This window comes from Plasmodium falciparum (assembly GCF_000002765.6).
Source record: "Plasmodium falciparum 3D7 genome assembly, chromosome: 13".
Lineage (NCBI taxonomy): Eukaryota > Apicomplexa > Aconoidasida > Haemosporida > Plasmodiidae > Plasmodium > Plasmodium falciparum.
The window spans coordinates 2,832,043-2,845,766 of NC_004331.3; the positions used below are offsets into that span (position 1 = coordinate 2,832,043).

Consider the following 13,724-nt stretch of genomic DNA (forward strand, 5'->3'; position numbering starts at 1 on the left):
AATATTTTATTTGTTTTTTTATTCAAAAAATTTGTCCATATAAAAGTAGATGTTCTATAAATATAAATATATATATATATATATATATATATATATGCTTATAAGTAATAAAATGTATTTCTTCCTATAAACATGTAAATGTAATATATTATGTATCCAATGGGGAATAATAAATTATCTGAAATTATAATTATATATAAAAATTTGGGTATTCAATTGTAAAAAAAAATATATAAATCGTTTTAAAATATTATTTTTATTATTTTTGTATAAACTGAAAATGAGAGAATTATATTTTATAATTGTTCTTAGTCCAATGTATATATATATATTATTGGTTATGTTGAATAGGGATTTTATAATTAATTTTTTGGATAATATATATATAATTTTCCTTTATATTTTCCCCCTTTTATAGTACATGTAAAAGAACATAAATTATTAAATAATTTTTTTTTAAATTTTTCGTTATTTTAATCTTTTTAACTTTTTATAGAAATAAAAATTATCATTTTCTATTTTTTACATAATTTTTTGTAATTTTTTTATTATTTAAAAAATATTCCTAGATATATTTAAAATTAATTTATTGATCTGAAAGATTTGATCTACATTTAATCTATATAAAAATTTAAATAATCTTATTTATTGGTTAATTTTTTTTTTTTTGTATAATTTTCAGTATTTATTTTTATTTTGTTTTTTAAACTAATGTTTATATAAATTAAAAATAAAAATATAAAAAAAAAAATAAATAATAATAATGTATTCTATTTTGAATAATATTTTTATATCTATTTTATTTTATTCTTATATATTAAAATTTTTGTAAAAATTATTATAATGAAATGTTATAATGAATTGAGTATAAATCAATCTGAGGGATTAGTTGATGATAATAATAAATATATGAATTTAAAAAACTTAGGATTTAAGTCTTTTTTTTCTGATGATAAGAAAAATAAAAGTACATTATTTTCCTTTTCATTCCGTAATATATATATGTTGATATGTATTATAAGTGTGATGTACGTATCATTTATGGTAATTTATAATTAATATAATAAATATATAGATTTTGCATAATACAAAATGAATAAATAAATAAATATATATATATATATATAATTAATATACTCTATGAATATATATTTTTTTTAGAATGTACATATGAATGATGAAAATAATACCTCAGATTCAAAATCCGTTTCATTGGTTGAAAGAAATTTATCTGAATATTATATTGGTAGATATGGAGCACTCAGAAATTATTATGGTCCAATCATTGGAGTAAATAAAAAACATTATTCAGGAAAACATAATAAGGACACAAGCTATGACGCACTAGAAGAAGATTCTAATGATTCTGAAGAAGATTCAGAAAATGATTCGGAGGATGAATCGGAAGTTGAATCAGAAAATGAATCAGAAAATGAATCAGAAGATCAATCAGAAAATGATACAGAAAATGATACAGAAAATGAAACTGAACAAGAATCAGAAGAGCAATCACAAAATGAATCTGATGGCGAGTCAGAGAATGAATCTGAAGAAGAATCAGATGATGAACCAGTTAAAAAAAATGCCCCAAAAAACAAAGAGGATACAAAAAACGAAGAAAAGAAAGATTTAAGACAAGGAAAGGGTGACATTATTAGAAAAACATTAAATAATACTAATCCAAATAAAGATAAGTTTAATGATTCAAATAATAAGTTTAAGGCACCATTAAAAAATTTAAATTATAATGATATTACAAGACAATTAAATAGTTATGAAATAAGTGACGTTATTAAGGGATTAAAAGAAAATATACCAAATGAAGATTTAGTTAATGTATGGATTCAAACCTTGGGTGTATGTAAATCAGGAGGACATGATATGATAAGTAATTTAAAAAATTATGAAAAATCGTGTTTGTCTGAATACAAAAAGATCATATTACCACATTATGGTGGACCACCTAGAGAAAAAAATCCTGAAGAATATTGGGAAAAATGCTTATATGATTTTGAAGTGAAATTATTAAATGCATCATATGAATATAATAGTAAGTTTTATGAATTACTTAATAAAAAAGATAAACTTTTTAAAATAAAAGAATTCTTATTTTCATGTTTAGATGAATTTAGCAATTTAAAAAAACAATTATATAAAGAGTATAAAAATGAATTATATGATAATATTATGAGAGCATCTGGAAAGAAATATTCTATATTAAAAATTATATATATATATATATATATATATATATATTTATCTAAAAGAGACAGTGATTAATATAGTTTATAATTTCTATTTTTAGAATAACATAAAATTAATTTACGAAAAGTAAAATATAGAATATATCTTTTCATTATATAAAATTCATAATTAATAAATTATATATTCATCTATATTAATCATTGTGATGTTTGATTCATATATTTTCGTGTGTTATGTAGTTATATTATACATATATATATATATATATATACATACATATTACACCTATAAATATATATATTTTGCTAAAAATATATATTTTTATTTTTTTCATGTGTTTACAACGTTCCATATAATATTTTCTTGTATATTTTATTATATAAAAACATATATATATATACATATTACACCTATAAATATATATATTTTGCTAAAAATATATATTTTTATTTTTTTTCTGTATTTACAACATTCTATATAATATTTTCTTGTATATCTTATTATATAAGAACATATATATTATATATATATATTATATATATATTTCATTTTACTGAATTAAAAAAAAGTATATATATAATTTACATGTTGTATACTCATTTTTTAAATAATATATATATATTTTTTTTTTTTTTAATGAAAAATAAAAGCAAATAAATAAGCCATAAATATATGAATAATATAAACATAATTACTACAATTCAATAAATTTAAATAATTTATAAAACATAATATAGTAGTAAATGTTGGAAAATTTATTTAAGAAAATATATATATATATATATATATATATATATATATAATAAATAAAAAAATATAATAATGTATATTTTTATTCTACAACACATACTTTTTTTTTCTTCACTATATTTTTTCTTTTTACATATAAAAATATATGCACACAAATAAAAAATTATATAAATAAATACATATATATATATATATATATATATATATATATATATATATATATATATGATAATACATTATTTTTTATTTAACAAAATTTTATTTAATAAGAATACGATGGGAATACGTAAAAAAATCCTCTTTTTATTAAAAATATTATAAGCTTTTTATGTTAATAATTTGTATGAGTCAATTTTTTTTATTAATATAATGAAATATACAGAGTACATTCTGTATATAGGATAAATATTTATGTATAATTTATGTAACATAAACGAAAAAAAAAAAAATAAAATGATACATATATAATATATATATAATATATATATTGTATAAATTTTTTCTTTTTAATATATTATAAAAAATATTATGTACAATTTTTTAAAAACATTGTATATTTTAATAAAATTAATTTAACTACGCGTACGCTTATATATATATATATATATATATATAGATATTTTTAAGCTGACTATAAATAATTAAATTCACATAAATAATTTTGCGCCATATATATACATCAATTTATATATTTTAATTGATAATTTGTATATATAGTTTTCTTGGCATTTAAAAATGCGTACAATATATATCAAAATTGTTTATATATGTTTAAGTAATTTATATTTATATGATTTAGCTCAAATAAATGTGTACAGCTCATAAATGTATTTATATAATCATATAATTAATTAAAGTAATTTTTCTTTTTTAAGTATAATATAGGCTTATTTAGTTCTCATGAAAAAAAAAAAAAAATACATATAGGATATATATATATATATAGTTAACATACCTATAAAATATCGAGGATTTGACGGTGTAAAATAAAATAGGACAAAATAACATAAAAATGAAATATTTCTAAAAATATAAGTAAAATATGAAAATATATGTAAAAGAATGTAAAGAAAAAAATTGCAAGTTACTTGTGTACTTATAAGATTAAAAGAAAATAGGTGTACACATAATATATACATATATAACATATATTTTAATTTAATTTAAATCAATTTTAATATTATTTAAAAATAAAATAAAAAAATTAATTTATTATTAAAATAAATATATTATGTTAATAAATATTTTTATATTTATTTTTATATAATTATAAATTTCTTTTGGATTTTATAGTATCTTCTATTATAATTTTGTAACACATAACAAAAAAAAAAATTTTACAAAAATATAATTTTCTTCTTTATATATGTTTTCCTTTTTCCTTGTTTTTTTTAATAAAATAATATATTTTATAAGTTTTGAATGATTTATATAAAAAATGAATAAAAAAAAGGGTATACATATATATTATATATAACATTGAATGTTGTTTTACATCATTATGTTAATAAAAGTAAGATATAGAAATTTTATATGTTATATATATATATTTTTTTTTTTTTTTTTTATTTTAACTCCAGAGATTTTATATTTTAAATAATATATGCTTTAAAGTTTCTACAAGGCTTGATCGTACAATTTGAATGTATTTGCTTAAAGCATATATAAAAAAAGAAAAAAAAAATACCTATATTTTATTTTCTGGCAGAATATATATAAATATATAATCATACCAATTATATATCTCTTTTGTTATATATTTATTATAGTACTGGCAATATTGTTTCGAATGATATAGAATATTTTACAAGGACAAATATAGAAATATATATATATATATATATATATATATATATATATATATATGTATAAGAAAAAACTAATAAATATATTTATTATATATTTTTTTTTTCTAAAGGAGTATTATTTTATTTTTCATTATTCTTACCCATATTTTGGAACCTTTAAAATACACACCCAAATCCTTTGAAATATAGGAAGGATAAAATAACAGGATTTTTGTGTATTCTCTCTGTATTAGGAAAGCACAACAAGATGGATACTAAAGATTTCTTAAAAAGGTTATTTTTAAGATATAGTGTTGGGATATTCCTGGGATTATTTTATATTGTCCTTTTGGTAGGTTGTAATGGAAGAAAGAAAAAGAAATAAGAAATATTTGTTTTTCTTCTTATTATAAGTATCAATATAATACTTTATATATATATATATATATATATATATATATATATATATGTATGTATTTATATTTATATTTATATTTTTTGTTTTTATTTTTGAAAAAACATTTACAGAACATATGTAAATATGATGGGAAAGCACGTTTAAGTAAGAGCTTCATGAGTAGATGTCCTAGGAGTTTATTGGGATTAGAGGATTCGAAAGAATATTTTGCTGACGATATGAATGATGACATGGTTTATGAATCTAGTGTATATTTAACGGATGATACACTGAAGCATATTATGTATGATAATTATGCACGTTTATCTAATTATGTAAATTCTGAAGATACGCACTTGGATGATGAATTAAACGAAATGTCATACGACGAAAATGTCGAAACATCCAAAGGTGAGTATGATGAATTGTACGATTTGGATGAATTAGCTGATAATTTGAATGAAGAGAATAATATGAAATCAAAGATGGATGAAACTGAGATATACGATGTGGGAAAATTGAAAGAAACATTCATTGATTATTATAATGATAGGAAAAAAGCTGATTCTAAATTGATATATGTAGGTAAAAGTTTAAGACATCTTTTGTTTGAAAATTATATGGATGTTCCAAAAAATGTTGACAAATTATTAATTGAGGAAGAATCAAATGATAATATATCCACAAAGATAGATGAAGAAGAAAAAAATAGGTTTAATGATGTAATAATATTAAAAGAAGAAGAGAAACCATTATTGAGAGGTATATCAAATAATGAAGTACAAAATGATATATATGAGAAAAATAAGAAATACAAAAAAGAATCAGAAGATATTGAATTATTTAGACAAGATGATTTCAGTGAATTATTAGACGACATTTTACTTTTACAGCTAGATGAAGAAAATGATTCTAATTGGAAAAAAATATTAAAAGATTATATGAATGATACTGTACAAATTGACGTGGAAACTATATTTGGTGATGATTCTTTTAGAAAAGATGATGAAGACAAAATTAATATTTCATACGTAAAAGAATACAAACCTAAAGATGATAATGTAAAAAAAATATTAGATGATATATTGAGTTATAAAAATATAAAAGATATAAATAAACTAATTAATTATTTTAGAAAATATTCAGGAGTTTCTAATAAACTAATTGTAGAATGTGTAAATTATTTATTATATCATTTAAATACGGAAGAAGCTAATAATAAAAGTCTTGATGTTTTAATTGAAGAATTGATGCAATGTGATGAGAATAATATATTTAAAAAAAATAAGAAATTGTTTAAATATATAAAAAATGAAGGAATAAAGAAAGAATATGAATTAGATTTCAATATTGAGAAGAACGACAAAGAAACAAACGTATATTCTAATGAAAAAGATTTCTCAATAAATGAAGATATTTCATCACTGAAAAGTTATAACATGTGTGTAAAAAAATGTTCTGATTTATGGTTGAATGTAATGAAAAATGAAAGAGGAAAATTTAATCATATAATAACTGATTTATATAGGTTTTATAGGACTTTAATAAAAAAGTATAAAGTTTCAGGTAATTTCGCTTTTAATGAATGGACTGAGGTCAATTCGAATATTCGATTATACATGAAAAATGCAGAAATATACCTCAATACATTATTTAATCAATGGATTAATAATAATAGACTAAATATAGGAGAATTTAAAATGCTTGTTATGATTAATAGATTTTTATGGAGAAAAATTAAGAAGGATCTATATGATACAAATAAGAAAAATATATCTAAGCCATTTCAAGATAAAATAAATGAAGAGAATACGAAGAAAAAGAAAGTTACAGATAAATACAAGAAGATATATCAAGAGAAAAATAAAAATATTTAATAACATACTACATATATTAAAATAATACGTTATTGATATATATATATATATATATATATATATATATATATATATATATATGATGCATATTAATGAAAAAAATATTTTTATAATAAGGAAAATATTTATATACTTCTTTATATAGATAAAAATGTTTATTTCATTATTCTTTACATATAAAATTCTACACTCATATAATATTTACATTTTAATATATTATTTCATTTTGATTCTTTATTTTTATGCGTTACATAATAATTAAAATTAATGCATTTGCATGAACGTTTCTTTAGTGTTATACCTGTCCAAATAGTATGTACGGTGTGTCCTTTTTGATCGTATTTTTATTTATAATAATATTTTAATTTTCTGAGAATTTTAAAATGTAATTAATAATAATGAATTATATTAATATATATATATATATATATATATTATAGGCAAAAGGAGAAAAAACTATTCATAGTATTATAATATTAAAGTAATTTGAATAAATTAATAAATAAAATAAATATAATAAATAAATATAAATATATATTTATATTAAACATGTGTTACTACAAAAGGGTAAATTTTTATAATATAAAATTTCCTCTTTTTTTTATTAATATTTATGTATAAATGTTTAAGAAGTATTCATATAAAGCCATTTAATTTCTATTTATTTATTTAAATATATATTTATTTTCTATTTAATTAGAAGAATACATTCATAAATTTACAAAAGCATATTATCTTCACTCACCCCACCAAAAAAAAAAGAAGAAAAAAAAAAAAAGGATGGTACAAATTATGTATGCATATATATATATATATATATATATATATAAGATTTTGATCATAATATCATTTATATTGTACTATAACAAAATCTATAAAAATATAAATTCATTTATTTGCATAGATATATAAGAAATATATATATATTTATATATATGAAATAATTAATATGTATGATTTTAAAAATATATTTTTCTTTCATATTATTCATGATATATTATAATTATTTCTATATATTTGCACATATTGGAAATATATAATAATATGTTAATCAGAAAAAAGAAATAAAATTAGTAATAATAGAATATTATTATATATATTTTTTCATTTAAATGAATATATTCTTATATGTAATGAGACTTAAATATTTAACATATTTTTAAAAGGAAAATTAAGGATTTATATGATTAGTAATATAAATATTAAAGATAAATATTAATGTTGTGCTTTATGTTCATGTTGTTTAAGTTAAATATAATTTTTATTAAAATTTATATTTATTATTTTTATAAGTTGTTAGAAAATATATTTTGTTGTAAAATAATGCTATAAAAAGAACAATAATAAAAATAAAACACAATTAAAAGACAATTTAAAAAAAAAAAAAAACAAAGACAGTAGAAAAATCGCTATCCTATAAATTACAAAACAAGAATTAATAAACACATATGTTTATTAATAAAATTGTTAGTTATTTTTATGTATACATAATAAATTAAAGATACTAAAACAATATTTTTAAATGTAAATAAATGAATAATGATATTATTTATATGATTCATCATTCTATATTTACATGGAAGATTAAAAAATTATATATATATATATGGTAATTTCTGTGTTTATGTTTTTATTTTTATAATATTTTTAATCTTCGATTAAATGGATTTAATGGTGTAAGTGATGCGTAGTGGCATTATGGTGTGCTCCATCATGGTGTGCTCCATCGTGGTGTGCTCCATCGTGGTGTGCTCCATCATGGTGGGCATCGTCGTGGTGTGCTCCATCATGGTGGGCATCGTCGTGGTGTGCTCCATCATGGTGGGCATCGTCGTGGTGTGCTCCATCATGGTGGGCATCGTCGTGGTGTGCTCCATCATGGTGGGCATCGTCATGGTGAGAATCATCAAAACAAGCATTAGCTTTTGCATGATGTAAAGTATGGGAATTGTTATCGTGAAGGTTAAAATGAAATCCGTGATTAGCATCAGCTGCATGGTGAGCATTAGCTGCATGGTGAGCATTAGCTGCATGGTGAGCATTAGCTGCATGGTGAGCATTAGCTGCATGATGAGCATTAGCTGCATGGTGAGCATTAGCTGCATGGTGAGCATTAGCTGCATGATGAGCATTAGCTGCATGGTGAGCATTAGCTGCATGGTGAGCATTAGCTGCATGGTGAGCATTAGCTGCATGGTGAGCATGATGTGCATGATGGGCATCAGCTACATGATGTGCATGATGGGCATCAGCTACATGATGTGCATGATGGGCATCAGCTACATGATGTGCATGATGGGCATCAGCTACATGATGTGCATGATGGGCATCACCTGCATGTGCTTGACTTTCGTGTAATAATCTCTTATTTGAATTAAGTCCTTTTGCATTTTTGCTAAACAAGTTATTGTTAAATTCGGAGTTATTCTATAAAAATGAAAAATCATTTAAAAATGTAAAAATGTACATATATATATATATATATATATATATATATATATATATATATAATATTATTATATGTATTTTTATAAGTAAGTGTTATATTTATTTATATTTGCAATTAAAATACTTACGTTATCTAACAAAAGTACGGAAGCAAAAACGGCAGCGGATAATATTTTATTTTTTGAGAAGGAAACCATTTTTTTAAAATAACTGTATTAATATAAAAAAAGAAATAATAAAAAATATATATATATATATATATATATATATTATTCATTATATAATATATGGTATCTATAAAATATAGAATACTAAGTTTTTGCATATATATAAAAAAAAAATCTGTATAATATAAATTCATGAAAATGTGAAAAATAAGCATTATATATAATTCATTATATACTTCTTCTTATATATAGTATATACACATATATATATATATATATATATATATATATAAATATAAACAATTTATATATATAAATATATTATATAAAATTATTTAATTATTTTATACCTTGAATTTTATAAAAAAGCAAAATTATTTATAATTAATTTTTTTTATTAAAAAAAGTAGAAACTTTAAAAGCAAAGTTGATGAAAAATTTATAAAAATGTTTTAAATAAATTTTTTATTTAAATAAATAAATAAAAATATTTAGGATTTATACTTAAACAAAAATAATTTTATATAAAAAGGATTATTACTTTATTTATTATTTTATTTTATTAATATAAGACTTTTTTTTTTAATTAAAATTTATAATGATTTTTTTATTTGCTTTAATATTTTTTTGAAAAACATTTAAATACAGCATAAGTGTATGGATAGATTTTATTTTTAAAAAATAATAAATTTTATTATATTCATAAAAAAATTAAAGTAAAAAATTTTATGTAGAAAGGTAATAATTTAAATTTGTTTTAATAAAAAATATTTTAAATATTTTATTTTTTATATCTCTTAAAATTTAATTTTTTTTTTTTTTGTGTACATTAGAAATCACATATTTATATATTATTTCTATATTTTTGAGGGTTTAAATCTGTTATTTTTTGAATATTATTATGAATATAAGAATATTCCATCTATCTTATGTATCTTTTGTATTTCCTTTAAATATTATAAATAGAATATTTTTCTTCAGAGATATAAATAAAATGTTTAAAAATGAAAAAATGAGAATTAAATAAAAAAATAAATTTTCTTTTAAAATTTGTATTAAAGAATAATAACATTATATTGACTGAAAACTAATTTTTTATGGTATTTCATTTTATTATATTTTAAAATACATACATATACATATATAACACGTTTTTTTTTTTTTTCCATAAAATATAAAAATAATTTGTAATTAAATAATATACATTTTTTTTGTAAACATAATATATTATATATATAAATATATAAATATTCTAAAAGAATATATAATATCTATATTATAGATAAATATGTATTATATTATATGTGTATAAATATAGATAAAAACGTTTTATGTATTTTTCAGATTATTAATTTATATTTTTATTAACTAATTATTATATATATTATATAAATTTATTATACATATTTATATACTCTTAAATAGAGAGGAATATAATATAAAAAATATTATAATTATGAATATATTCATTTATATTTATATTAAGAGAAAAAAAAATAAAATAAAATAAATTATTGGTATACGAATAATAAATCCGAATGTTCTGAATACCACAATAAAATAATTAAAAAATAATAAAAATAGCTTGTATATGAATAGAATTATGATTTAAATTTTTTAAAAATGTAAGGAGAATAATTTGAAATATATTTATATAATTTGTTTAAAATATGGAAATAAATAAATAAATTAAAAAGTTGAAGAGAATTTTTTTTAGAAAAAAATTAAAATAAATTTTCTTTAAATTTTTAACATAAAATAATGATTCTCTAAATATTATAAATGAATAAAAAATATATTATGATAAATTATATTTATATATTTTATATAATTATATAAAATATATATAAATAAATTTATTATCTACATAATTGTGATAATTTTTTTTCTGAGTATAATCCATACATAAATATAAAGAAAGAAAAAAAAAAAAAAAAAAAAAAAAAAACTTTAAGGTTATTATTATTAAAATATATTTGTGTCAAATGTGTATATATAAATACATTTATAACAAAATAATATAAGAAATATAATTTTTTTTTATTACAATTTTTTTTAATGTTTATGTGTATATTAATATTGTAAAAAAATATATAAAATTATGTATATTGTATAATATATTTTTTTTTAAATTATGTTTAATAAAATATTTCTTTTTATTTCATTTTTAATAAGAAGCATATAAAAGAAATAAAACAAATGAGATTAATAAAAAAAAAAAATAAAATAATAAAAAATTATTAATTTCTCAAAATTATTTAGAGCAATATAATATAACATATATTAGAATGGTATTATTAATTCATAAGTAAAAAAATCACCACAAGGAAAAATACATTTATTCCACATATAATGTGTTTTATATATTTTCAGATAAAGGTACTGTATTTTTAAAATAATATGTTTAATTAGAAAAATAATGTAGGCATATCTTCTATTATTAGTAAGTTTTATTTTTATTTAATTATTTGTTTATTTTTTTATTTATTTGTTAATTTATTTGTTAATTTATTTGTTAATATATTTGTTAATATATTTTGTATTATTTTTATTTAAAATATAAATTAAATACCTTTTTAAGATATGAAATGAGAAATAATAATATGTTTATATATTATTTAACAAAATAAAAACAAAAACAAAAACAAAATTATATATATATGCTAGGTGTATACGCACAGAATTTAGATCAGTTTTTTAATAATTTTTGTAAATATCAATAAATAAGAAATTAAATAGTTTTATAAATAAAAAAATAATAATAATAACAACATAATATTTATATAATTTTTTTATAATTCAAAAGAATTAGAAATAAAAAAATATATTATACTATCATAATGGTCAATTATATATATTGTGACTTATCAAAAGATGAATAATAACTTTTTATTAAAAATTATAAATTTCTGTTTTTATCAATCATGATAAATATAAAGGAGGGTCTCATAAGGTTATATTATTTTAAAAAATTAATGTACTTAATTAATACTGAAAAATACATAATTATAAAAAATATATATATTTTTTTAAATTATCGTTGAAGAAAATAATTTTTAAAATATGTAAATTTTATAAATAAATATTTTTATTATATATTTATATAAAAAATAAATATCTAGAAAAAAAAAAATATATATATATATATATATATATTGATATATTATAATTTAATATTTGGACAAAATCGCCTTTCTAATTTATATAAGATTAAATATTTGTGTGGTTGTACTATAATGATAAAAATACATTATATTGGAATAAAAAAAAAAAAAAAAAATACATAATATTATATATTATTTTATATCTAAATAATATAATATGATGTAATATAATATATATATTATTGGTATTATAATATAATTAATTTTTTTTTTTTTTTTTTTTTGCCTCATTATAAATTTATATTATTCTATAAATAAATATAATAAATTCTATAAATAAAGCGTCATCCAAAAAAAAATAAAAAAAAAGAATAAAGCATGAAAAAAAAAAAATTTCATTTGTTTTTATTAAGCCATTTGCTTTATTTTATATTACTATATTTATAAATATATTATAATATAAATAAGAAAAATTAATACATTATTTATATATGAATATTATATATATATAAAAAAAAAAAAAAAAAAAAAACCTTTTAAAAAAGAATAAAATTAAAGCATATATAAATATATTATATTATGATTTAAAAAAATATTATTATGGGATATACATTTGTCCATATGAAGGATTAAAATGATTTATGAATAAAATATCTAAATAGTTATTAAAAATATATATTTTTTTTTAATTTTTTTTTTTTTTTTTTTTATAAAAAAATATATAGAAGTATTTAATCTTTTTATATTTATATATTTATTTAAGTATTATTGTTTTTAGTATATAAAAATAATTTGTAAAGAATTTGTTATATACATAATTATATTTAAATAGATAAAAATATATTTAAAAATTCATCAATAATTGAAATAGGACAGTTTAAAGGAAATTAATTATATATATTCGTTAGAGAATATTTAAATTTTATTTTAAAATAAAATAAATTTTTAATATATATATATATATAAATTGATTGAGAACAGACAGAACA

General features: G+C 17.3%; 3 protein-coding genes across 3 annotated transcripts; 2 read left to right on the forward strand and 1 right to left on the reverse strand.

The window, feature by feature from the left end:
- Positions 1 to 909: 909 nt before the first annotated feature.
- PF3D7_1372000 (Plasmodium exported protein (PHISTa), unknown function) lies at positions 910 to 2,280 on the forward strand (the record flags this gene model as incomplete). The annotated part of the gene is made up of 2 exons (XM_002809078.1): positions 910 to 1,044; positions 1,162 to 2,280. The coding sequence occupies 2 exons, from the start codon at positions 910 to 912 to the stop codon at positions 2,278 to 2,280; spliced, it is 1,254 nt and encodes a 417-aa protein (XP_002809124.1).
- Positions 2,281 to 5,010: 2,730 nt separating this feature from the next.
- PF3D7_1372100 (Plasmodium exported protein (PHISTb), unknown function) lies at positions 5,011 to 7,016 on the forward strand (the record flags this gene model as incomplete). The annotated part of the gene is made up of 2 exons (XM_002809079.1): positions 5,011 to 5,094; positions 5,271 to 7,016. 2 exons carry the CDS (start codon positions 5,011 to 5,013, stop codon positions 7,014 to 7,016), a joined length of 1,830 nt encoding a protein of 609 aa, XP_002809125.1.
- A 1,668-nt stretch (positions 7,017 to 8,684) lies between these two features.
- Positions 8,685 to 9,661, reverse strand: PF3D7_1372200 (histidine-rich protein III; the record flags this gene model as incomplete). The annotated part of the gene is made up of 2 exons (XM_002809080.1): positions 8,685 to 9,443; positions 9,593 to 9,661. The coding sequence occupies 2 exons, from the start codon at positions 9,659 to 9,661 to the stop codon at positions 8,685 to 8,687; spliced, it is 828 nt and encodes a 275-aa protein (XP_002809126.1).
- Positions 9,662 to 13,724: the final 4,063 nt, after the last annotated feature.